Here is a 27,401-nt window from a genome sequence, read left to right on the forward strand (position 1 = left end):
ACACGGGCGAGTCAAACTCCAAGGCAGGGTGACCTTTTTCACAGCAGAAAAGTCTGCAGTTTTAAGAGCACAGACGTTAATACCCATTTTTTTCTTTTTCTCTCTCCCCTTGTTGCTTGGCTAAACAGGCAGACACAGCCACAGGAAGTGCATAACGGAGGGAGAACTAAAGGTCGGCTTTCTATCCAGACGAACTGACGGAACAGAGGGGCCCTGGAGCCAGGAAGGGTGGGGGAGACTGTGAAGAATGGAGTTCAAGGAGGTGACCCCATAAGCCATGTAGGAAACCATGCATCTACCCCTGAGCTGTACATGATCAGTCTGACCCTAAATAGCATACCAAAGGCTCTGAGAACTAAAAAAGGGGAACCCACTGCCCAAGTTCCAGAAAGGCCACTAGGAAGTGCATATGCGGGACAAATACAATAGGCCTACAGGGGCTGTGAAACCAGAGTGTCACTGGAACCACAAACACAGAAGACAGGTTAGACCATGTGGCCTCGGTGTGTCCATGCTGACAGCCTGCTTAAATGAACATCTCGACAGAATTTAAACAAGACCCAAGGTCTCAAAATATCAAAATGAATAAGTCACAACCCAAAGTTATAGGACACGCAGAAAAATAAGAAAATTTCATCATCCTGTAGAGAAAAAACAATCCAGCTATAAGACACATTCATGGAGCATTTATATATGGACAGCACATTAAAATAATATTAGGCAAATTTGTTATTTTTAGTGTGAAAACAATATTTCAATTATATAGAAAATGTCCCTATACTTTATACACGATAGTGAAGTACTATACAACGAAAGCACTGTGCGAAGTCAAGACATCTGTAATTTACATTATTTAACAAAAAGGGGTAGGGTTAGGCGAAATACAATAATATATTATCCATTATAAAATTCGTAACTATGGCAATCCAGATTTATGCAAAAATAGAAAATATAAACAAAATAGAATACTGAACCCAGAAACATACACAAAAATTGACATTTATCTTATGACAAAAACAGCGAGGGAAAGACCAGACATGTCAATGTATGGTACCAGAAATAATTGGATATCCACATAGAAGACATCAAAATTGACCACTAAGTCACATGACATGCACGCGCGCACACACACAAAATAATAGTGGACCATGGATATAAATGTGAATGGCAAAGTGACTAGGTTTTTTAAAGAAAAAATCTAGGAAAATGTCCTTATCACGACTCATGGCAGGAAAAGACTTCAACAGGTCAAAAAAATGCTGACCATAAAGGGAAAGATAAATAAATCGGACTACACTAAAGTTAAGGATTTCTGTTCATCAAAAGAGGTTGCTGAGTGGAAAATAAGCCACATGTGAGAAGATATTTGCAGCGAATACAACTAAAGGATTTGTATCCAAAACAGAGAACTACAAATGAATAAGAAGGGAATCCAACAGATAAACGAGCAAACGCCTTCGAGAGGCACTTCACGGACGAGGGTGTCCGGATGGCCAGCAGCTGTGGGCGAGGGTGCGCGACCGCAGCAGCCATCAGACGGGCAGTTTAAAGCACGGGAAGCTGGCGCTGCGCGCCTCTGACTGCGAACCGCACGATGCCGAGCAGCACTGGGTGCTGCCAAGAACGGGCGCGAGGGGAGCCACTTACAACGATGTAGAGGAGGCGCCCTGCCCTCTGACCCGGCAAGTCCACTCTGAGATACATGCCGCAGGTACCTGGGGACACGGACAGCAGCAACACTGCTCCCCACAGCCCTAAATGGCAAACGACTCAGGAAGCCCTTGATAAGAGGATGGACAAAGTGGGGTGTACGCACCCATACGATGGAACGAACCACTAGAACAATATGCGAAGCGCATAAATCTTAAAGTAATTTTGAGAAGCAAACCACAATACAACATATACGTTAGATGTAGACGTAAACATTACGAGCCCCTCCACGTAAACTTCACAAACCAACCATCCGAAACTACAGTGATTAAAGACGCAAACAATCCTAAAGCCGTAAGAAAACCAAGGAAGTTACTGTCACTAAAGCAGGGAGCACAGCGCCCTTGAGGGGTGCGGGTGTCTGGGGTGAGTACGCAGAAAGCTCGTGGGGACCTGGCAGTGTCTGCTCACCGACTTTGGTGGTGGTGACGTGAGTGTCTTATAATAACTTGTTAAGCTGCACATTCATGTTTTATGCATGACTTCTATCTGTGTGACATTTCACCTTCCAGAAAAGGTACGGGAGAGAACTCACAAAAACTGCAAGAGCTGTGCTAGCTAGCGTAGAGGCAATTTTTCCATGTTTGCCCTTTATCTCGCTTCCTTGGACATAGTTCTATTGGTTTTACTATTTTTAAAACTTTTACAAAAGGACATTTTTCTTTAGCCCTTCGTGCTTAAACGAAGCCTCCTACACTTGCTTCACCTCGTGACCAGCGCACGTCAGTACTTTCTTTCCACGTTCCCCTCCACGTCCTCCTGACGGTCTCCAGTGTGTGACATTAACCATCACCACTCTCCTCAAAGCCAGGCCTCAGTTTTCACAGCACCGTCTCCTGTCCCCGCCATCAGTCCTCCCGAGCTGCCGCCTCTCAGTAAATGTAAGCGATCGTCCTGTTATCTCCACAGGACTGCTCTTCGGAGGTCAGTAAACTGCCATCGGCAGCGGGCTCCAGAAACAATCCTAGCAGTTATGGACACATACAAGTAGCTCTACATCAGAGTCTTCAAATGTGGCATGGCCATATTTATCTTCAAAGCGCTTCGCCAACAATTCTGTTGCCCATGTAAAGTGAAGAAAGCTTTCTGAGCACTTCTCAATCAATCAACCTCATGGCTTCGTTTTTTGCTTCTTAATATAACACAGCCACATCTACATCTCTAACCTGACTCTTTTTCTGAGGTGCATTCCAACAGCCTGGTGCACATTTTCACTTGGGAATAACATCCTCTCCCCACACCAAGCAAATCTCAAACTAACTCATCACCTGTTCTCCAAAACCGACCTTTTTCCTGTCTTTTATGTTTCTATTACTACGACCCCTATTTAAATTATCCAGGCCTAAACCACCACCCAGAAATTCCTTTTTTCTCATTGCTGAACTTCCAATCTCAGGACCTCTAACGAAATTATTTACGGACCCATTTTACCTCACTAGGGTGTATCTTCCTTGATGGTTATTACACTTTTGTGTGCCTTCTACTCTCTGTAGCACCTAAGAAAAAGTCTTAAGATTAAAATTCACTAAATATTGCTAAGAGAATACATGAGTGAATGAAAAAGTCCATCAATTAACTAAAGAGTAATGAATTCATCTTTCAAAGATGGTTAAATAGAACAGCAATATAAAGAAAAAAATACATACCTTCCGATTTAGGCAACAGAGGCATATGCCAATTTCAAGAAAGAAAGAGAGGTCAAAAAGAAATGACATTCAGAGCCCAGACAGCTGATAAGGAAGGACACATATGTCTGTGGGACAGTGGGGGACAGGATAAGACGAAAACAGAAGGCAGACGGGTAAGAGAGTGTGAAGTGGTCATTTACACAGTTGTGGGCAAGACTTCAGTCTTTGCATCTCTGGTATCTGTAAGGGAAAACTTTCCAAATAACATATAAAAACGTACTGCCTTCTCATTGACTGGGTGGGTTGTTACTTAAATTTCTCTACCAGCTTCTAACTCACTCACCTGAACACAGATCTCTTCTCACATTTCCTCTCCCCAGCCAAGGCTCTTTTCCTTGCTCCAAAAAGGAAACCAAATCTGGCTTCGAGAAGTTAAGACCTGCTTGCAGAAAACAAAATAAATGCAAAATCAGTCCTTGAATCCTCAGAAAACAGAGACCATTGAAAGAAACGCCAGATGTTAAGTATGATAGATATCTAAAGACCATCTTAAAATTCAAAAAAAATAATAATAACATAGCTCCCTTGAGATATTCAGCCAGGTAATCAAGATTCACAACCACCACACTAAAGGTCAGATTCCGGCTAAGGGGAGATTGTAGGGGTGGGGGGGACACTTACCCAGTGAGACCAGGTGGCCATAGTTCTCCAACATTACTTGTCTGTACAAATCTCTCTGAGCAGGCCGAAGCCATTCCCATTCCTCCCGGGAAAAGTCTATGGCCACATCTCTGAATGTCACCGAGCCCTGAAAAAACATACAGATATCTGCACGACCAGCACCAACACTTCAAAGGCCATGAGCAAGGAGTGAAGCGAGTCCCACTGTGGAGGGCGGACAGTGAGTATGAGCAGTGGCAATGGGAATTTTCAGAATTCGGAGTAGTTATTAAGAGTATACCTAAGAGCCTGTTTTATTTTGCTGTAATTTTGCTGTATAATGGAGAAAAGGACGAAAAAAATGTGATTTGTCCTGAGATAATTTACAATTTTGTGAAAGGCAAAAGAGTATACATGCGAACAGCATGGATTTCTGGCTCTGGTTGTGACAATTCTTAAGGTCTTACAGCACTTTATAAATAATGAAGACGATTCCTTTGTGTTTAAGAGGCAATAAATAGTTTCCTTAACTCTAGACTATTTTAACGTGATTTGGCAAGAATGTCTTCTTGCTAACGAGCTATAGCAGACAGCAGCAGCACCCCTGAAATGAGACACGCACTCTCAAGTTTATCACACTCATCCCCACTCCTGAAGAAACAGCTGTGGAACTTAGAAGCGATTTTAGAAATGTCACAGAACAAGGAGAATAAGCAATAAAGTACAGGGACCTCCCAAAGAGAGAATGTTAATACCTCTGATGATGGGACCTAAAGCTTTTTCCCTCAGGGTGAGGGGTGATCATAAGCCCCTGCTTTACAGCTGGTTTTGCATCATTTGCGTGATCCACGTAACTGTCAGGCCCGAAAAGGAATTTTAAAAGATCCCACACTAATAACAGCCCCAAATGCATGGCAGAGTTACGTTTTACAGTTAAAAAAAACAAAAACAAAAAACTGTTCTAAGTGATAACAGATTATTGATTAACAGAAGAAGAAGCTGCTTCCTTGAGGAAACAGTGGGATTTGCAGCACAGGTGGAAACGACTCATCAGCCAGACTTGGAGAACCTCTGGATCTGGAGACAAGGGTGACAAAAAGGTAGAGAAGTGGAACTGAAAACAGAGGGACTAATTTGGAATGGCTGGCCTTCTTATTCCTGGCGTCTGGGAAGCATAACTGTCAGCCAGGCACTTAGCCACACCCAGAACAAAAATAACCAGTGTTCCTTGCTAAATAAAGTTAATGTCATGTCTGAAATATGAACTCTGAATTCAGAGATTTTGTTTTGCTCACTGCTGCATTCCCCAGCTAGGATGGGCTATGCATTAGAATCGCTTGGAGGGACTGTTAAAAATGCAGACTGCTCAACCCGACACCAAGTTTTTGGTTTAGAAGGTCTGGGGTGGGGCTCATGAACATAATCGGTTCTCAAGGGATGCTGACACTGCGGGTCCAGGGACCATGGTCTGAGGTGACCACTGATTCAGGTGCTGACAGTAGATGCTCAATAGGCACATGAATGAATGAATGAATGAATGAATGAAGGGCAGCTGGAGCCGGACACATAAAGTAATGCACTTCTCTCTGTAATATCGGGAGAAAAGGGGGCAGCGTCACAGCTGGCTGCCTCCGTCCTTCAAACCCTGAAGCAGCCCAGCCCGTCAGAATCCCCGCCCGCGTCGGAATGGCTTCGGGTCAACGCTCTCGCGTCCCCCAAGCACAAGTGTCGGGAGTAGACGTTCGGGGCGGGGTCCTGTGGCTCTGCGGGGCAAGTCGTTTCAGAAGGAAAAAAAGGAGGCTATGTCCCCGAATGCTGAAAATCACAGCTTCTTTCAGGAAGAAGAAAGGACACGCCAGCTTACCTGAGACATGGCTCACGGGAGGGGCCGAGAACAGGAAAGTGCAAAACGCGGAGCTGGCAGGGAGAGAACGGGGTCCTGAGCGCGCGGGCCCGCTGGGCAGCGCCGAGGAGCCGGGCTCCCCCAGCCGGGGCTGCCAGCGCGCCGCAACCGCCTGCCCTGTCGCCCTCGTCACACGCGCGCAGGGCACCCCTCCTGCCGCGGCGGGGGCTCCGGGAAGCCTAGCCTGACCCGCAGCCCCAGCTCCTCCTGCTTTAACGGGGTCACGGGACAGCGCGCGTCCTCTGCGATTCTGGCAAGGTGGGCGAAGTGCTCCGGGCTCCGGACCGCGTTCCCGCCCCGGGCCACTTGACGGGGATCCCGGTGCGGGCGTGGTGGGCCCTTTTACCTACATCCCGCACAAGAAGGCCACACTCGGCTCTGCGTCCAGGGTCCCCACAGCCAGCCACCCGCGAACCGCGCCTTTCGGAGGTTCAGCGACAGGTATGCTGGACCAGGCCGTGAGGCCGCGACAACTGCAGTTCCCAGGATCCGCCGGGGCCTCAACGCGCGTGGGAAGGAGGTCCCGCTCACGCACTACAACTCCCAGAACGCCCCACGCTCACGGTGCCGGAGACAGAGAAGGCAGACCTCAGACTACACGTCCCACGACCCACGGGGCCTCAGCGCACGAGGGAGGAAGGCTCCCGCTCACGCACTACAACTCCCGGAGAGCACTGCGCCCACAGCACCCGAGATGGTGGGGGCCGGAGGAAGGTGTGTTCAGACGACTACACTTCCCAGGAACCACCGCGGCTTCGGCGCGCTTGGTGTGAAGCATTCTTATAAACTACAAATCCCAGAACGACCCGCGGAGGCACTTACGGCGCGTCGAGACAAAGGCCACGCCTCAGGCAACCACGACTCCCCAGAACGCTTCGCGACCTCAGCCTGAGACTACAATTCCCACAACCGACTGCGGCCCCAGCTTGTCCGTGAAAGACCTCCAGCTTCCTGATTGTAATGACCAAGATTCCCGGCGGAGGACTGCGATTCCCAGAGACCTTCGCGGCCTGTGGAGCGTCCCAGACTACAGGCGGCCCGGGCAGCCCATGTCAATGGGCTGTGTCCGAGCTAACGTGCTGTATCCCCAAATCGTTAAGAATACATGGTTCTGGGTGCCACCCCCAGAAAGCAGGAAGGGCCTGCCATTAGGAATGACCCTCCATCGACTTTCTGCTCTCGATCCCCAAATGTAACACATTTTTCAGACGGGACAGAGCAAGTATTCTAATTATAAGCTACAGATATGACGTGGGAACTGTGTTCCTTGTGTTGACACCGGCGGCTCAGGAGAGTAGTTGGTCTTTGAAGGGGTATTTGACACATGAGCAGAAAGGGCTGCTGTTCCACAACAGGACGGTGAGAAATATGAGTGGATTCAGGTGATCCACCTGGTTCCTTCTTGGGTCTTCCTTGCCCAAGTGTGATGGTAAATGGACAGATACAGCAGGATGGGGCTAAAAAGGGCATACTGACCTGGGCTCAGGAATGAGGGTCCAGGTCATGCCACCAAAGCCAGCAGAAGTGGTAACTGTGGAGGAGAATCTGGGTTGGGTATTAGATGAGGCAATTGCAACAGTAGGGGCTGTGGCTTGTCCTACCGATCTTCCTTTCCTTAGTCCCTCCTCAGAGACCTAATATTGGGAGAGTGGACATAAACAGGGCAAGGCACGGACTCTGTATTCAGAGGAATGCAGCGCCCAGATACATCTTCAAGGAAGGGCTGGCTGCCCAGCGGCAGGGAGTGGTCGGCCAACTGCCTGCAGTTGCCAGCGTCTGCAGAGCTGACCTCTGCTGAAGAGCTGCTTCACCTGAGATGGCTCCCTTCCCAAGGCAGCCAGCCTCAGGTAACTGAGCAACTTAAAAGTTGTAACAGCCTGACCACCTTGGCCCGATGAGACATGCTTTCAACAGAACTTGTTTCAGAGTTCCCGACTAGCTTGGACGAGATTTCAACAACCAATGATGATTCTGACTTCTTGCTCTGATCAGTCAGTCCTCCCCTATTTATTCTCCCATCACTTCACAGCCATTGATCCTCAACAAACATCTCACACTGCAAACTTCATTTCGGCATCTGCTTCGAGAGAACCCAAATATGACACAGCCTGACTTACTCTGTTAGGAATATTTGAGTTCTAAGTAACAAACACAATTTGAAGCAGCTGAAGCAAACATGGGGTTTATTGGAAGGATGTTTGTGATATCTCACAGAAGAATCCAATGATCAAGGCGTGAACAAGGTAGAGGTGAACATGCACCGCAAAACAAGAACCAGATTCGGGGACTCGATCAGGACTGTTCTTGACTTTGCTTCCATAGCGGCTTCATTCTTCTCTCTGCAGACTATGCTTCTTCATGTGGAAGGACACATAGCCACTAATAGCACCCACATTTATATATTAAAACTTCAGTTGCTAAAATTATATAGACAAACCAGACAGTCCCAGTTTTCCAGAATCTTTCTAATGGAAAAAAAAAATAAAACATGCACTGAGGCCATTATTGTAGTGACAAATACATGTACAGGCTCATATAAGTGGGATAGGCATTGACAAAAAAGGGCATTTTAGCAGCCGTATATTTGCAAAAGCATATGATGGTAGAAATTTCAAGGAACTGCAAGTAGTTCAAAGGCGGCGCCCACCCCCCTCCCCCAAAATAAATGTATGTAGGAGGAAAGACGAAGTATTCAGAAATGATGACTAGGCATATATTTTGTATAAAACTCCTCTAATACCATCAGTATATTACACTTTCTTAAGTCCACAATTAGCCACATAATATTTCAACACAGGCATAATCAAAATTGTGTCTTAAAATCACTACTCTGTATGAGTGTGAAACAGACTTAAATGAAGGTGGAAAAAATATGCATACAGCTGCAAGGGTATGGTTGAGTTAGCCAGTACCTAGGCCAAGACTAAGTACTGAACATGAGAGTTTGTTGGTACCATATTTGTAGACTAACGAGCCCACTGAAATTGACAGCCTGGGCATGTATTGCCAGAATAAATGAGGAAATAACTGAAGTCTCAAGTGTAGATATTACTCTATTCTGCTATTTAAAACGAACATTATCATATTAATCTGGTATTCTTTGGGTTCATTTTATCTCAAGAGATAACTGTCAGAAGATAGCAAGGCCCACAAAAGCTGAAGAGAAGGCATTCTTGGGAAAGGCCTCAAAATTCACGGACTGGACCTCCAAAAGACCCATTATTTACCAAAAGGAATACAACAGAAATTGTCCTCTGTAGAATTTTCTACAGGACAGTGGAAAAACCTGGGTGGTGAGAGAGGAAAGGTGATGCTTCCTAAAATGAGTCTGCTTAAGTCTTCCACCTCAGTGTAACTCACTGTGCCCCATGGGTCTGTAAGTAAATCCGCTCGGACGCTGCCTTTCTTCTTGAGGTGGGGTTTGTGGTCAAAATCAATGAGGGGAACATAGGGACACATTTTTTATAGTTTACTGAGGTAATATGAAAAACAAACTGAAAATATAATTTCAGAATCATAGCCCTCCCGTGAAACTTCAGGAGAGAGAGCTCTCAGTGAGTTCTATACGACATACCTGTGTCTCTGTGTCAGGTATTTCGATAAACTAGACCTCTGCTGTCGGCCTTCGCTATGACTACCTGCTGACCCTTACCAAAAAGGAAAATTGCTCTTGGGTATGCAACCAATAGGCCAGCGCAGAAGTTCCATTATCTAGTGAAGTACGTACTAGGTTTAACTGCTTGAAGGAAGAGTTCTCTTCTAAAAGCTCAGAAACAAATTGCTAGGTTAAAGGTTATAATATTCTCACTTTGGACACATATTTCTTATCTATCACGAGGATCTGTATTAATTTACGCTCCCATCACTAGCCTAAAGAGAGATGCTGCTTAATATTTAATAAAATAATCTAGAATTGGAGTAAGCAAGATTTGGAAAATTTCAGACAACAGACTCCAATTCAAGACCTAATAAAGCTCTAGGACTAGGGGAGAGACTCGTGATAGATGGAAAGGAAAAAAAATGGAGAAAAATCACAAAGTAAAACATCGCCCAATAACTAACTACCTGTTCGTTTACAAATGTCTACTTCCCCCATTTGGTACAATGACCTTCACGTGTGAGGGAGAAAAGTAGGACGTCCATAGATTTGAGTGTGAATAAAAATTTGGGTAATTGGATGCTTTTTAAATTACCACGTGAAAAGACATAATTATCTGGTTGTTGAAATTCTGGTACAATGGTTTAGAAAATTACTCTCAATTGAAGTTTTCAAGAATGATGCAAAGTAGAAGATTAAAGGAAAAAATGCTTCTAGAATCAAAGGTGCAATACACCACACTAATAAAAACAACCTGTGTATGAGAGAAGTCTTGATTTTTCCATGTTTGGAAACAAGGTCAATGTTGGGCTTTTCTGAATTTTACCCCCATCCAAAAAATTCTGTTGATTTGTCAAGTAACATTATAGAAAAGTCACTACAGAATTCTAACTAAGCTAAGGAATGGTCTATGCATCTTCAAAGGGTGCCATACTTACATCATGGTAAATTCTAAATGTGAAAGATGCAACTGGTAAAGAAAAGAGGAACACAAATATTTCAAATGATAAAAGAATGAAAACTTCATTTTCTAATACTTGTCTAGTTATTACAGAAATTTGCAGCAAGGCAAAATAGGCTTCCTTGAATACATCGAAAATATATCTTACCACAAAATTTTCTATATTTTACATTTTCAGAGCAGTGACTCTTAAGTAATTGCTTCCTCTAATTTTTACAAGATAGTTTATGAAACACCGAAAACTTACTAGCAGCACACAGAATCCATAGTTCACCATAGTAAGTCAGAACACAAGTTGTACTTGTTACACAGCACTTGATATGTATACTTGATAAATGGAAGCATCTCACTAAATGAGAAAGATTTAGCACAGCACTACTGCCATTTAGTTTGAATGCTGAGTAATACAGTTCACAAACCTTCCTTTTGCTCACTCGGTATATCATGAATCACTACTGCTATTCTGTGGTGCCTGCCTTTAAATACTTAACAGGGCTTCACATAAACTGTCTCTCAGACTCTGAGAATGCAGAAGACTTTATACAATGTTGACTTTTGTTTACTAAAGAAAAAGGTCAACAACATTAGACTCCTATATGTCAACAAACTATTAATACGGGAAAAAAGAAATGTATTACTACTTGTTATTTAGCAACATGTGATATTAGTTAATGCTTGTGCAGTACCAACAAGAGAAAACCCAGTGGCATGTGGTGTGTCCACCTCATTCTTTATCATAAGGAATTCCAAAATACAAAACACATTGTGACAAAGGAGAGTAAGCCATAAATACCACTAAGAAATTTCTTATTGAGTTTCAGCAACTCAATTTATTCACATATATTTAAAACTTCATTCTTTCAAGTGAACATCTGTGAACCATTTAGAATTGGGTATTTTTGGTACCTATTTTTTTCAAAAGTATACAGCTTCCCTTTATAGCATTATCTCTAGGGGCACAGATTTCCAATGTCATTAAATCGTTAGGTTTATCCACAGTACGAGTTCTCCAAAACACAGTACGGTTGTATTATTAGTGAAGATTGTCCCATACTTAGTATTTTCATAGGACTTCATTCCTGAAGGCGTTTTCTCATGTACGATAAGCTGTCACTTCTAAATGAAAACACTACCTCGACTGCCACGTTCATGGACTTGCCTTGCTATACTGGACCAAGGTTTTTCCCCAGGGAGAATTTTCCAACAGCTAATGCGGTTTGACCTACAGGAGGCTGATATTCACAGTATTCCTCTTTGCTCCTAGTTGTTTATAAGGTTTGACTATGGTTTGAAATGTTTTTGAAATCCACTACATTTCATAGGCTCATTCTACTCCATAAATTCTGGTGTATAAATGTGTTAATCTGCTGAAAGCTTAAAATCCCTACATACTCATTTAGAGTTCCTACCCTAAGAGGCCCAGACAGATAATGCAGTGTGACTATTATCTGAAAGACTTACCTGCATTTTCTGGAGTACAATGAGGTAGGATCTCTTGTCAAAGACTAATATTGACTCCATTTCTAGGATTTCTTTGCTGTATGAGTTCTCTGATGATTAATGAGCTGTGACTTTTGGGAGAAGGCTTTCTCACATTCATGACATTGATAAGGTTTCTCTCCTGTATGAATTCTCTGATGATTAACAAGCTGTGACTTCTGAGAGAAGGCCTTCCTACATTCACTGCATCCATAGGGTTTCTCTCCTGTATGTGTCCTCTGATGTGGTATGAGGTGTGATTTCCGAGAGAAGGCTTTGCCACACTCACTGCATTCAAAGGGCTTCTCTCCTGTATGTATCCTCTGATGATTGATGAGACTTGACTTCTCCCTAAAAGCTTTTCTACATTCACTGCATTCATAAGGTTTTTCTCCTGTATGAGTTCTCTGATGTCTAATTAGCTCTGACTTCTCAAAGAAAGCTTTCCTACAAAGACTGCACTCAAAGGGTTTCTCTCCTGTGTGAATTCTCTGGTGGGTATTGAGCTGTGATTTCTGCGAGAAGGCTTTTTCGCAATCCCTGCATTCATACGGTTTTTCTCCCGTGTGAGTTCTCTGATGAGTTGCAAGGCTTGACTTCTCTCCAAAGGCTTTCCCGCATTCAGTGCATTCGTAAGGTTTCTCTCCTGTATGTGTCCTCTGGTGTGATATAAGATGTGACTTCTGACAAAAGGCCTTCCCACATTCAACGCACACATAGGGTTTTTCTCCTGTGTGAATTCTCTGATGATTAGTGAGGCTTAGTTTCTCACTGAAAGCTTTCCCACATGCACTGCATTCATAGGGTTTTTCTCCTGTATGAGTTCGCTGATGTCTGACAAGCTGGGATTTCCTGCTAAAGGCCTTCCCACATTTGCTGCATACGAAGGGTTTTTCCCCTGTGTGTGTCATCTGATGCGATATGAGATGTGACTTCTGGGAGAAGGCTTTCCCACACTGAACGCATCCATGAGGTTTCTCTCCCGTGTGGGTTCTCTGATGGTTAATGAGACTCGACCTCTCTCTGAACGCTTTCCGACATTCACTGCATTCATAGGGCTTCTCTCCAGTATGAATTGTCTGATGCCTGATGAGCTCTGATTTCTCAAAGAAGGCTTTTCTACAGTCACTACAGCCATAGGGTTTTGTTCCTGTGTGAGTCCTGTGATGTGTAACGAGTTGTGACTTCCTGCTAAAAGCTTTCCCACATTCTCTGCATTCAAAAGGTTTCTCTCCCGTGTGAATTCTCTGATGATTAATGAGATTTGACTTTTCACTAAAGGCCCTCCCACATACCTTGCATCCATAGGGTTTTTCTCCTGTGTGTGTCCTCCAATGTGATATAAGATGTGACTTCCTGGAGAAGGCTTTTCCACACTCACCACATTCATACGGTTTCTCTCCTGTATGTGTCCTCTGATGGGATGTGAGCTGTGACTTCTGGGAAAAGGCTTTTCCACAGTGGCTACAATCATAAGGTTTCTCTCCTGTGTGAGTTCTGTGATGTGTGATAAACTGTGACTTCTGGGGAAAAGTTTTGCCACATTTACCACAGCCATAGGCTATCTCTCTTATATGTCTGCTCTGATGTTTAATGAGACTTGATTTCTTACTAAAGCGTTTCCTACATTCGCTGCACTCATAAAGTTTCTCCCCTAAACGGGTTCTGTGATATATGATAATCTGTGACTTCTTATAGCTAACTTTATCATATTTATTACATTCATAGTATTTTAACCAAGCATCAGTTTCCTCGGGCTTAGAATGGAGAAACAATTTATCAAATACATTTAAGTCATCTGGTTCCGTTTTTCCATAATCTGCCTTTGGAATAAGTAAATCTAAATGATGTTTTAAAATTAATCCATCTACATCACCTTCATTGTTTGATTTCCTGAAAGGGACAAAGTTTACGCTCAGATTGAAATTTTTTCCAAACATATCACATTCATGATCTTGTTTCATATTTTTAAGCTTCTCTTGATTATCGTGGTGCCACGTCACGTGAGCATTCACTTGCAAGACTTGTTCTATAAAGAAAAAAAACCCTGTGAATCCTTCTATGGTTGTGATCACTGAATAAAAGCTAGAATATCTGAGGGATGAATGCTTTTTAAGGCTTAGTTTCCTAGTCTGAGCTAAGTCCCTAGTATGTCTATACTCTAAGTATGAAAAATAAAATGCTGTATACAGGAGACACAGTAGATTAAGTTACCTTTGCTTGTTGTTAAATGTAAGTTTAGAAAATGGAGAATGTGAAAAATTCATGAAAAGCAATGAGGAGTAAAGAAAGGATGGTGAAAGAAGCATTGATTCAATGTTCTGAGGAATTAATTTACTCAATACCTACCACGTACATACTATATTCCAGGTGGTATGTGAGGTACAAGAAGCCCCTACCATTATGAAACTTATGTTCTAATGGAAAAGATAATAAATATTTAAAAAAACACAACTGTACTTTGTCAAAAGTACTAAGAAGAAAATAACATCTGATAAATTGACTATCCATTTCAAGCTTGAAGAATGAGAATTACTTCATGTACTCTTCCCCATTCTCAAATTGTCTAAAATTTTTATTTAAACTCACAATCTTTCCCCCTATTTGCAAGTTCTGCATCTGCAGATTTAACAAACTGCAGGTCAAAAGTATTCAGAAAAAAATGTTACGCTGTTGCTGAGGTGTACTACAGAATCAGGCCTACGATGGGGCATCTACACTGAACACATACAGATCTTTTTTTGTCATTATTCTCTAAATACAGCATAACGACTATTTACATAGCATCTACATCACATTAGGTATTATAAGTAATCTGAGATCCTTCAAAGTTTACAAGAGGATATGCACAGGTTATATGCAAATACTATGGTGTTTCATACAAGGGACTTGAGCATCTTTACATTTTGGTACCTGAGGGATTCTGAAACCGATCCCCCAGGGATACTGATGGATGACTGTACATTTCCAACATTATTATCAAAAAAGCCACTTCATACAACACAAAGCACATCACTTTTCATCTAAACTGTTCAGAAACAAAAGTTTAAAATCCCTGTGGTTCTTTCACTGAAATTATCCCAAGACACAAGTTCCCATTCTTAAAACACTCTGACAGTTCTAGTGTCATTTATTACATTTATCCTCAAAACATAACCATATATTCCGGTGTTATAAATGTTCGGCAAAGGGCTTCCTTTTCGCTAACATTCCAGACTTGGAGTTTTCCCTCAGTTCATACTAAAAGGTACGAAAGACAAGAAGTAATGTGAAAAACTTTGTAAGAATTTAAGTGTCAATCACGGTCAATGCATTTGTGAAAACCCCACAACCAACTGCTGGCCATAAATACTCTGGAGGTAGAATGAATGAGACTTGATGACGAATTTGATATGGAGGGTATAAAGGAAAGCGAAGAATCGAGAATGACCCTTAGGTTTGGGGTTTGAGTAATTCAGTGGTTTATGGTGTTAATCACCGAGTTGTGAAGACTGGGTGAAAAGCGGTCTGGAGATTAAAATTGAGACTACATTATAGATATATTAATTTTAAGATGTACGTTACAGGTGTGCATAAAGTGGTAACAGGAAACGTGAGTACAAAATGGAGTTATTTGTCAATTAACCTTACAATTTTATATCACTTTAAATGTTAGATTATAAACTAAGTACACATTAGAAAATTTTATCTACCTTTTCCCAAGTTTTTGCTCAATTTTTTCCCATTAGAAAAAAGGGATTGCTTGGTATTTGGTAATCTGCAGTGTATCCCAACCTCAAATCTCTTACCCCAAAACTCTCCGCCCCTTTTCTCTGCTGTAGGTTCTCTGTCTACACGCATGAATGAGGAAAGGCCCTGTGAGGACAAAGCCACAATGCCACAAAGCAGCTGTACACAAGCCAGGAAGACAGCCCTTGTTAGAACCCAATCATGCTGGCACCTTGATCTTGAACCACCCAGTCTAAGGCATTTTGTTATGGCAGCCTGAGCAGACCGGTACGTTCTCTACCATAGCATCACCTGATTGATGTCTAGGGTAATACTTTCAGGGCCTGGACTCTGTTTTGGTCATTTACTATCTTGTTCATTTGTACCCTCCCACTAGAGAGTAAGCGCTGTACCGGCAGGGGATGTATCTGCTCAGTGCTGTACCCACAGCACCCAGCGCGATACCTGAAAAGAAGAGAAATCAATATATGTTCAATTGTCTAGGAAATGCTAAAGCAGTCTGTGAAGAAAGGAGTAAACGCCAGGCCCGAGACTGCCATACACAGACAGGCCTGCTTGCAAGGCTGGCCCTTGGCTGGCATTTGGGGACAGGAGTGTCCCCACCATTCCCTAACTGAAAAGCTGTTCCCTGCGCCATGGCTGCGCCTGAGTAGTTCGGACGACGCTGAGCGCCGGCCTTCCTGCTGGGAGACTGAAACGCTGAGGCGTGCCAGGCAGAGGTGCCATGTGACCAGTCCCCAGGGAAACCCTGGGTGCCGAGTCTCTTAGGGGCTTCCCTGGGCAGAGACATCACACACTGCACTGCGTTTTCGTCGCTGGGGAGACTGAGCTGTGTGACTCTCATTGGGGAGAGAGCACAGGAAACCTGCGGATTCCTCCAGACTCTGAGCCTCGCCCTTTGTGATGCGGCTGTGTCCTTGTATGTCACTGTAAAGCCTAGTCGTAAGCACGACTCTCTGAACGTGCTGGTGGTCTTGAGGACCCCAAGCTGTGTCCTTGTATGTCACTGGAAAGCCTAGTCGTAAGCACGACTCTTTCTAGTGACTCTCTGAACGTGCTGGTGGTCTTGAGGACCCCACCACAGTCCTTGTTTGTGTAACTAATTTTGACAACTAACACTGCCCTACACTACAATGAAACATAAAGGCTCAATGCATTTAAACACAGAATAAAAAAAAACTAGATGCAGATGTTTCATTTTTTAAATAAGTTCTATGTTTCTAGAAGGCATTTTCTAGGCCTCCTATTTTTTAATCATTTTTAGTAGTCATTACAGTGGTGGGTCTCAAGTAATTAGGGGCATAAAAATCATTAGAGGTTTCTCAACTTACAAATTCCAGTCCTAAAATACCAAATTTAAAAACCACACGCGCACCACTTCACTGAATCGGCCTCTGGCAATGGATCCATCATGCTCATCGTTGGGAAAAAAAATCCCCAGGTAATCATGCACACCTGGTTTGAAACACCTGTATTAAAACAATTGGCTTGTGGAGAGATTATTTATTGAATGACTATTATGTGTCCTATAACTGAAGACATTAAATTGTAAGCCCTGGTATCTATGTGTGCAAGAAAGGGTCAGGGACCAAACGACTGAAAAATATGACATACTTTGTGGTCAAGTCTGGGTGGGAATTCGGCAAACAGTGAGAAAAATGCAGGCTGGAGCAGTCATGGAACGTTCCATAGACATGAGTGCACTGGAAGCAGGTTTGTGTAGGAAAGGTTAACAGTTTCTAGATAAAGCATAGCACAATCGCAAGTTCACATGCAGAGAATAAACATTACGTGTCTCAAAACACTCAGAAAGGTTTAAATAGAACCGACTCCGAATTTTAGGGCAAACAGATAAACAGGCTACACGGGCTCACCCCATGGAGGCCCCTGAGGAAGAGATTGTGTCCTGCACCCGACGCCCCTGCTGCCTCGCCTACACGTCCGGAGGACACCTGTGGCTTGGGTGGATGGTCATCTCTCCACCTGAGAACCGTCTTGGGCTGCAAGCACATGCTCGGTCTGTGGGCAGGGATGCTGGGCATTCTGGAGGCAGTGTTCCTGGAACAGTGCTCACCACCGAGGGCTGGGACTTACAGGATGGGAGCCAACTTCCTGGGTCCTCAGCGGGCTCCCAGCAGCACCAAGCGCCCAGTGCCTATGGCAGCCAGCACCCGTCGGCACACCCTTCGCTGGCATTACTGCCCCCACCTCACTCCCCTCTCCCCCGCATCCCCAGTAAACTCCAGCACTTAGACAAGCGTCTCAGGGACCGCTTCGGAGGAAACGTGGAGTAGGTCAGGGTCACTCAGCAGATAACGAATAGGCCATTTAACTGATCGCAGTAGCGCTGGATGCTTCAGGAACTAAAATGTGGTGGGGTGTCCCTTAGGTTACTCGTAAAAGGTTAGAATCTGGATCTATCTAGCAATTTGGGACATTCGAGACTGAGACATCATGGGATTCGTTTTAAGCGGGAGTTGAGGAGGAAAAGCTTTAAAAAGACATTTCCCAAAGGGAAGAAACTTAAATCGTATGAGAGAATAGTAGAAAGAGGTCACTCAAGATACTCCGCGCCGTCGGCCTACAGAGAAAGCGCAGCAGGAGCTGATTTCCAAAGGGAGGAAAAGGGCAGACGGGGAGCAACGATGACTCCGTTTTCCGAGACAGTGAGACACGACTTTCGCAGGTCGCTTCTCTGGGCACCAGATACACCCAAAAGGAGGGGAAAGAATTCCTGAACGTACGAGCAGAGGTGTCTTTGACCACAGGGGAAGGGAGGACATTAAACACGTCAGGGGCAGAACACTGAAGAAGTCAAAGCCCCAGATGTGACACACAATGACTGTCATGGCTCACACGACCTGGAAATATTTCACCTGAAGCTATGAGCAAAGCAGCAACATGAAAAGGTGATTCACTTGAGCAGCGCATGTCAAAGGTTGAGGGATTGTGAAAGGAGCTCTCCAGAGCGTATTTCGGCGATGTCAACCCACGCACGGCCTGGCTAAGAGTTCACCCTACCTTCTCCGACCGGCCCGGATCTCACGTACTCACCGAGAGAGGCTGACCTTGGAACTGCTCCGTCTCCTACCCAGGGCTCTTCTCCTTGTTCCAACTTGAAGATGATATCAGGTTTCACAACTTCGTACCCTGTTCAAGGGAAGTCACAAAGACCTTGGGCTTGAGGACCTCTGCAGGGTGGCCAAGGTCTAGCATCTGAGCTGACCCAGTTAAACTATCTACCTGTGTATCAGCAGAGTAAATAGTTCTCAACGAAATGGCAATTATCCCCTCAGTGGCTAAGAGGGTCTAAAAATCTTGGACTTCTGCAATTTAAGTCCCAAACCATTAACACTTCACAGGCTCTGGAGCCGGGCTGCCTGGGTTCCAATCCAGGCTCTTTCGTTCACCAGCTGTCAGTCCTTGGGAAAGGTACTCAACCTCTCTTTGCTTCGATGTCCTCATTAGAAAGCAAAGGGGAGTAATTGTACCTGTCCCACAGGACAGCTCTGACGATTAAACGAGTCGACGTATGAACACGTGGAATATTAAGTTACGCGCATTTGGCGCTACCACTGTCCCATTACTGTGCGTTTCCGAGGCTGCACAATGAAACTGAGACTTCATTACTGGAAGGTGAGATCCAAATACTTTCCCTGGTGTCACACAGTCCCAAGAAACTGACCTCCTAAATTTAGGTCCAAAATCATTAAGTTTCAGAAGCCCCAAGAGTTCTCAGCAACAAAAAAAGGAAAAGCAAGGTATCGGGCACAATACGAGGTCCTCTGGGAAGCTTTTCTTACCCAGTGACACTAGGCTGCCATAGTTCTCCAACATGACATCCTTGTATAAGTCCTTCTGATAGGGGTCCAGGAGTTGCCATTCCTTCTGAGTGAAGTCCACAGATAAATCTTCAAATGAGATTGACTCCTGTAAAAGCACAACCCTAGTGAATCTGAAGCAGTTATCACTACGTGACACAGAAAAAGGGGCTGGAGCTGGAGCACCTGATTCTTATCATCGGGAGCTACAGCGAACGCCACTGTGCCCCGCCTTCCTAAGATGCATCTTCCACTCCGTCTATACCATACACCAGAACTGGACCACGTGACTTTAAATCTTCCGAAGCGCCAACAAAATAATTACTAAGCCTCAAATGCGGCACCAGAAGTGGTAGCAAAATTAAAATAAAACAATATCCTAAAAAAATCCTCAGTGCTGTGGAAGGCTGCGAACACGTGCACCTGTAAGTGAAGTACGCTGTACACCAGCTAGGACAGAGGTGCAGGGAGGGCGCGGCGTGGAGCACAGCAGGAGGGCATCGTGCCACCTGAGTGTGGTGTTAGCCTCTGTGGAAGAGGCACAGCTCGAGAGGAGTTTTAGGAAATCAGTGTTTTCCACAAAAACGGGAGTGCAAAGACATTCTAGGAGACAGCAGCTCTGACGTGGGACCCAAAAACCTCTGAGGTTGAGGAAATACAAACAGTCCAGTGAGACGAGATCGCAGTGTGCGTGGTGATCGGGCTAAAGGCCACAATGGGAGTCAGGCAAGAAAGATTTCACAGGATGGGAGTGATGGAACCAAATTTAGGTTTTGAAAGGTTTCTGGATTTTAGATCAAGATGGATTTCTGTCCCCAAGTCTCCCGAAATGACAAGAAAACACAAACACTCTCTTAAAAATCCAGAGCAACAGCAGAAAATAAGAAACCTGACCCTAAGCAGCACTCCACACTCTGAGAGGAGACTGTGAACAGTCGACAAAGTATCCATATTTGGCAACTGAGAGAAAAAGACTTAGAAATAGACAGAGCTTAGGACACTGTAGACAATACCAAGTCCATGTCATAGGAGTCCCACAGAGAGAAAAGAAAGAGCATGGTGGGAAAAAAGTGTCAAGAAACTTTTGGCTGAATGCTCCCCAATTACGGCCAAAGTATAAGCCTACAGCTTCAAAAAGCTCAGTAAGCCCCTAAACTGGATAAACATAAAGAAATCCAAGATCGAATTCATCAGAATAAAACTATTACAAAATAAAGACAAAGAAAGAAGTCATACCACTTATAGGGAACCAAGTGACACAAATGACTGCAAATTTCCTATTAAAAAGCATAGAGGCCAGAAGGAAGAACATTTTAAAAGTGCCTTAAGGTAAATCCAGAATTCTGTAGCCGGCTTAAATACTCATCAGGAGTAACTGCGAGATAAAGACACTTTCTGATGAGGAAATCCAAGAGAATTCAAGGGCAGCAGACGTGCTCTAAAGGAATTACTAGAGGGAGCGCTCCAGACAGAAATGACACCAGAAAGCAACTCAGAAAACCGAGAATGAGAAAAGAACAGAAATGGCAAATATCTGGGCAAATATATACACTATTCTTCTTCTAAGTTCTTTAAAGTATGATTGATGGTAAAAAGCGAACAATCACAACCTTTCGTAATGGGGTTTTCAACACATGTAGGTGAAATATATAAGACAATTAAAATATAAAGAGACCTAAATAGGTAAGGTTTCTACATTCCTACTGAAGTGGCAAAATTAAATTAAAAATTTTTGCACTTCAAACGACATGATTAGAAAATGAAATGACAAGCCACAGCTAGAGAATATTATTTGCAAATCATATCTGTGATAAAGAACATGACCCAGAACTTACAAAAATACCTCTTCGAACTCAATAATACAAACAACCCAATTAAAAAACAGGCAGAATTCTACATTTTATCAAGATATGAAGATGGTTAACAAGCACACGAACTGATGACCAACATAATTAGTTATTAAGGAAATGCAAATTTCCTTAATGCAAAAGGAAAAATGCAAAAACCACAATGAGCAAGCTATCACCTGACTCACTAGATTGACTGTAATCAAATGACAAGCACCGCCCAAACATCATGCAGGCCACAGGCACTCTGAAGGCCCAGACATCAGAGCACATCTCTGCCCACCCGTGGGAAACTGTTACTACTGCCACAAGGCAGAAATACCCAGACCCCAGGAATTCAAGAGTGACTGGAGCTGATGTACTGGACATACAGATCCTTCTGGAAAGTTGCCTAGCTACAGATTTTTCAGCACAGAGTGGGGACTGCCTTCCACTGTGAAATATCTTATTGGTGATGCAAAAACCAAAACATATGTGTAAGAACATTCTGTAGTTGACCCTGCAGAGAAAACAATGGAGCTTAAATCCACTGATGTTTCATTTACAAATATGGTGTTAGTAGATGAGACATACATACAAACCATATCCTCGGGACCCGGAAAAAGTGCTTTTGACCCAAGAAACCACAACCACTGTGAAAAGAGTCAGTCTCAGTAGTTATTTGGAAGGACTGATGGCAAGTATGACATGGTCAAATGCTAATAAAGGCCGAGAAGCAATGGAGTGAGTGATACATAAATCAAACACTGAGACTGAAGAACTGACAGCTTTGGCAGAGGGAGCCCAAGGACATGGACACAGACGCACTTGTAGAGGAACAATGACACCCAGGACCCTGGTTTCTACTTGCTGGCAAATATACTTGTTGTTTAAAAAATACGATTATATTTTAGGTAGCATTTTTAAAAATAAGCTGAAGAGCTATGTGACTTCTGATCAAAGCAGAGGTGCAGAACTTCTAAATAAAAGGGATCGCCCAAATCAAAAAAAAAAAGACAATAACAAGCGTTGGGAAGGATGTGAAGAAACTGGAACTTCATACTGGTAGGAATATAAAACAGATAAGATGCTATCTATGGAACTGTGGCAGTTTATTGTAAAGTTAAATATAATTTTACCGCATGAGCCAGCAACGAAACACTAAGTATGTATCCAAGAGGAGTGAAAATATAAATTATACAAAAACTTGTACCTGCTTGTTCATATCACTATTACTTATAACCACCAAACAGTGTAAATAACCCAAATGTCCATCAGGTGACGAATGAGTAAAGTGATCTATCCATACAACGAGATACTACTCAACAATAAAAAGAATGAACGGCTGACGATGCTGACACATGGGTGGACCTCGGAAGTTATGCTAACTGAAATCAGCTTTCTGCTAACAGCATAACCTTGGTAACAAGACCCAATAAGGATATTGCAAGAAAGGAAAAGCAAAGGCCACGAGAACATCGATGTGAAATTCCTGAATGATGTTACTGAAGTGTACTGAGCAAAACATAATGAAGACGATATCGTGAGACTAAGCGGGGGTTTATCCCAGAAATTCAAGGTTAGTTTACCATTTTTTAAAAACTCAAATGATATTCACTACCTTATTTGTTTAAAAAAATATAAATAATCACCTCAAAAGATGCAGAGAAAGCATGTCTGCAAATGAAAGAATGTACATCACAGGAACTACAAATAACAGAAAAATCTAACGGTTTTAAAAAGCATGTTAAAATTTTTAAAAAATAAGGGCGGGATTTCATAAGGAACATAAAAATATGAAAAAGAATGAGCACATAAAAAAAGAATATACCAAATTTTTTAACATTTTTTCATCATAAAAAACCTTGGCAAAAATAGAAATTTAGTAAAATTTCCTTTTACTAAAAAAGGGTACTACTGATATTTTTGTGAATATGGAATATTAATCAAATCTAAAGAAAAACTATTAGAATTAATAAGTGGGCTTAAGAAGTTCCTGGCTACAAAGTCCATATGTAAAAATCTACTATGTCTCATGTTTTGGCACAAAAAAATTTACTAAATAAATTTCAAGATACTATCTGCAGAAATGGATAACTGCAGGTCTGGGGCAGAACATTACAAACGGATCCTCGAGATACTTCGCTGAACTATAAACTATTAAGCAAGTTTTCCAGTTAATAACCAAAGAAAAAATGATAGAAAAAGATATTATTTTGCATTCCCTAGTGAAGCAATCCATCTAGGCAATGATCACCTACCACGGCTAGCACGACAAAACGAGACAAGCAGACAGCGCCTCCTGAAAGAGCATACCACAGCCTTCAAAGCGCTCATGCCAAAACTCAAACTTGAATCTGATCGTCTCTAGATCACATCTGTTCAATGGACTTTCTGTGGTGACAGACATATTCTTTATCTGTACTAATTCGTGGCTGTCCAATGGCTACTGAGCACTTGAAATGAGGCTGGGGTGACGGAGGGATCTGATTAGTTTACATTTAAGCATTTTATACGTAGCCAGTGGCTTCCATATGGGACAGCACAGCTCTAAATCTATCAATATACAGGAACACAGGTGACAGAACATATTAACACATTCTGGGATGCAATCAGCAAAACCCAGACCGTGGGAAACTCTACAGAACAAATGACCTGGCTTTTTCAACAAATAATATGGCTAAAAATACAAGAAGAGCCAAGAGATGAAGAGACTTAAGAGACAGATCAACCAATAGTATTGTATGACTGTTATTTAGACTCTAATTCAAACAAACTGCAGTTTCTGAATTCTGAGACAACCTGAAATTTAAACACTGACTGGATTTGGCGGTATTAAGAGGCTCCCTTAAAGAGGAGGCTGTAACTGTGATGATCTCACAAGATGTTAAGTGAGAGAGGCAAACCCGAAGTGAAAACACACAAACGAGTATATACGACCAAACACAAAACCAAACGGCACCTTTTCAGGATGAATATTTAGTAGTGAAGCTATAAAGCAAGAAAATGCCTACAAAAGTCAGGGTCCTGGTTCCCTGTCAGGAGAAAAAAAGCTGTGACCAGAGAGGGCACATGAGGGTTCCTTTGTCAGGAGGAAGAAGCTGTGACAGGAGAGGGCACGTGAAGGGCTTTGACGGGGCTAGAAATGCTCTATTTCTTGACCTGAGTGACAGTTTCAGGGGTATTCAATTGATAATTCATTAAGCTGTACTTTTACCTTCTATGTACTTTGCACGTGATTCTGCTTCACAATTAAAAAAGTAAATAAAGTAAGTAATTATGGCCGCTAAGTTCTGCTTTGGCATTTCCCCCTTGGGTCACACTCTGTAGAAAACGATGAAAAATGGTCATAAGACCTACGTATTTATTATGTTTCTCTTAAGGACACTACCCACTATATCATTTATTCAAAGACTTCATCAAGGAATGACCAAGAAACATTTGTTTTCCACAAAAAATTAGCTTTTTTTTTTTTTGGATATTGCAATTCATATAAATGTTCATATTTATTTATTACAAACTGCCAAAAATTGGAGAAGCAAGTTTGCAGGTCAAATTCACTGACTACACAGGACACTGTGTCTTATAAAAACTCAAGCCTTAGAATGTCCCAAGGCTCTATAGTTAATACATCACTGCTCCAATTCTGTCCCAGTGTGGATCTTCTCTTCTGGAGCTATTTTTCCCTGATTTCTCAACTATATGTTTCTTTTTCACTGGAAGACTTGTACACTCCTCTAATCTCCTGGAAAAATGATAAGGAAGAAACAATCGACTCACCTGTAACATGGTCATTTTCTGTTCCTTGTGCAAGGTGATTAGCAAGTCTGATCTTCCTATCCTGTCTCTTCTGCTTCTGCTGGTGTGAACTCGTGGCCGGATCTTTTACACCGAGAATGAGTTCCCGACTCTCTTATCTCACACAGGATCTGTGGACTTAGCGACAAATGCTCTTCAATTGGTACAGTCACGATGCACCTAAAATCTTTTCTCCTCCTGCTAGAAACCAGGAATTCATGACCATCTAAAGCCAGAACGTGTTATGTATACAACTGAAATGGGACTATTAGGACAGAACCAGTACACAGTGTAAAAGAACAGCAGAGGTCTATGTCTCTGCAAACATAAAATACCAGAAATAAAGTGATTCTGAGATCCAGTCAATGTTCACTGTGGACAGTGAAGTACAAGTAACTTTAACAGATGCTGAGAAGTACAAGACAACTCGATTTTAAACAGATGGAATTTTGGAAAGCTTATGTGATTTTTAATAAAACAGATTTGAGTTTCAATCAACCTTTTTTCTTTACTAGCTATGTGACTTTGGGCAAAAACAAACTTCATTTCTCTGAGCCTTAGTTTCCTATTATAATCTATAGCCTTCCTAATTAATATGTCAGTTCTCTCAATTTCTGAAGTGTGTTAAAATCCTTCTAACAGATTGGTCAGCTTTTCCTTGCAAATATGCTGGTTTGGATTATGTGTTCAAGGCTATGTTGTTTGCTGCATAGAGGTTATATATTTCTGGAGGATGACTCTTTAATCATTATGTAACGACACTCCATATTTCAAATAATGCTCCCTTCTTGCCTTCTAAGCCTCCATTTCTTTACTTGCTAAAATGGTGAGGATAAAGTAGACCTCTGGGTCACTTAACAGTGGGATACTAAGAAATCAATGAGATATTAAAAGGAAAGTTCCTTAAAGTAACAATAGCGAACATGAGTGCTTTTTAAAATTGTTTTTGTTTACTCGAGTTTTTTATATACGTAAGACAAAATACTATGCACTTTATAATTTAACCCTTACAGATGACCCAATAAGGCATTTAACGTAACCTCCATTTTACAGAAAGAAAACTGGGTCTTAGTGACTTAAAGTATGCCCACGATTGACAGTTATTAAGAAGCAGTACTAGAATGTTATTTCTCTTTCTTGCTATTTTCGAAGCATTTACTATCAAAACCATAATGTTGTTTGTATGTATTTATGTACACACATACAATGTATACTGAAATTAGCTTATTTCTCATCTGTAAAAACACAAATGAAGAACGGCCTGCTCACTCCTATATCATACTAAAAAGCGGCACTTAAAAAAACAAGTTCTGCCCTTTCCTGCCTTTCTGTGATACAAATTTCAGTGCCAACTCTGAAACACAAACTGAGGTTTCTCATAGTTTATAAGTTATTCCTTTATATCTTAAATTGTGAAAATATATACATCTTAGAAGAGCATCTGGCACACATCAGCACAAATATTAGCCATAATTTTTACTACAAAAGTAAAATTTGATAGGGAAACTTAGAAATGTATACAACTAAATAAGAAGCAACTATTATCTCTGATATCACTGCACCACAGATAACCAAACTATTTGGGTAGTTTTAACAAAAAATTAAGTATATAGTACATTTAAAAACTGTTTTTTTCACACTTATGGAAAGACATTCTTTCCAGGTTAACAAATATAGTTCTATAATATCGAGAGCTTTCTTATCTGAAACGATAAAAAGATAAAAAATCTAGTCATAAAAGACACATAAAATATATAAGAATATACTTGACAGGAAATACATAAGATCCATATAAAATAAACTAAAAACACCAATGAGGACTACAATTTGGTCTTGTTCTAGGACAGAAAGACTCCATGCAGTAATTTACCCCAAAAATGATTTATACCTTTAGTCAACTCCAATCATAATCTCAGAAAGTTTTCCTTCAACAAGCAGTTATAAAGTTTATCTGGAAGAAAAAATGTGCAGGAACAGCTTGGACTCTTTTGGGAATACAAAATAATGAGTGTAAACAAGTCCATATAATATTAACATATCTTATAAAATTATAATAATCAAAAAAAGTATTTGACACTGGCTCCAGAAGATATACAGGTGAATAAAACATTATGGTCCAAAGATGTAAGAGTTTAGCACACAATAAAATGTGGCATTTCAAAGCCATGAGTAAAACTGGATTACTTAATGAGTAAAAGAGATAACATTTGAAAAAAAAAAAAAAAGCTAAGTTATCTCTTACAGCAAACTACTTCCTGATTAGAATATAAAATAATGGAAACCACGAC

General features: G+C 42.1%; 2 protein-coding genes and 1 pseudogene across 6 annotated transcripts in view; 1 reads left to right on the forward strand and 2 right to left on the reverse strand.

Annotated features, from left to right (window-relative positions):
• Window positions 1–18,814, reverse strand: part of LOC102889398 (zinc finger protein 140) — a 76,864-nt gene extending 58,050 nt beyond the window's left edge. Inside the window, exons 1-4 of one of the 5 annotated variants that reach the window (XM_015587913.2) lie at window positions 6,490–6,904; window positions 5,863–5,915; window positions 4,020–4,146; window positions 3,682–3,780 (exon numbers count right to left, since the gene is read on the reverse strand). In XM_015587913.2, the coding sequence (XP_015443399.1) occupies window positions 3,682–3,780; window positions 4,020–4,146; window positions 5,863–5,871 (235 nt within the window). In that variant the 5' untranslated portion in view covers window positions 5,872–5,915; window positions 6,490–6,904. Of the gene's footprint in view, window positions 1–3,681; window positions 3,781–4,019; window positions 4,147–5,862; window positions 6,913–18,722 lie in introns of those variants that run through there. The other 4 variants (XM_006909949.3, XM_006909948.3, XM_015587914.2 and 1 more) reach the window with 4 other exon arrangements.
• Window positions 10,497–27,401, reverse strand: part of ZNF84 (zinc finger protein 84) — a 19,633-nt gene continuing 2,728 nt past the window's right edge. Inside the window, exons 4-7 of the mRNA XM_025045563.1 lie at window positions 25,096–25,251; window positions 19,472–19,598; window positions 18,723–18,818; window positions 10,497–13,968 (exon numbers count right to left, since the gene is read on the reverse strand). Coding sequence (XP_024901331.1) covers window positions 11,984–13,968; window positions 18,723–18,818; window positions 19,472–19,598; window positions 25,096–25,110 — 2,223 coding nt within the window. The 5' untranslated portion in view covers window positions 25,111–25,251 and the 3' untranslated portion in view covers window positions 10,497–11,983. The remainder of the gene's footprint in view (window positions 13,969–18,722; window positions 18,819–19,471; window positions 19,599–25,095; window positions 25,252–27,401) is intronic.
• Window positions 19,617–23,003, forward strand: LOC112478368 (annotated as a pseudogene).

The sequence above is a fragment of the Pteropus alecto genome, unplaced genomic scaffold, assembly GCF_000325575.1.
Source record: "Pteropus alecto unplaced genomic scaffold, ASM32557v1 scaffold213, whole genome shotgun sequence".
Classification (NCBI taxonomy): domain Eukaryota; kingdom Metazoa; phylum Chordata; class Mammalia; order Chiroptera; family Pteropodidae; genus Pteropus; species Pteropus alecto.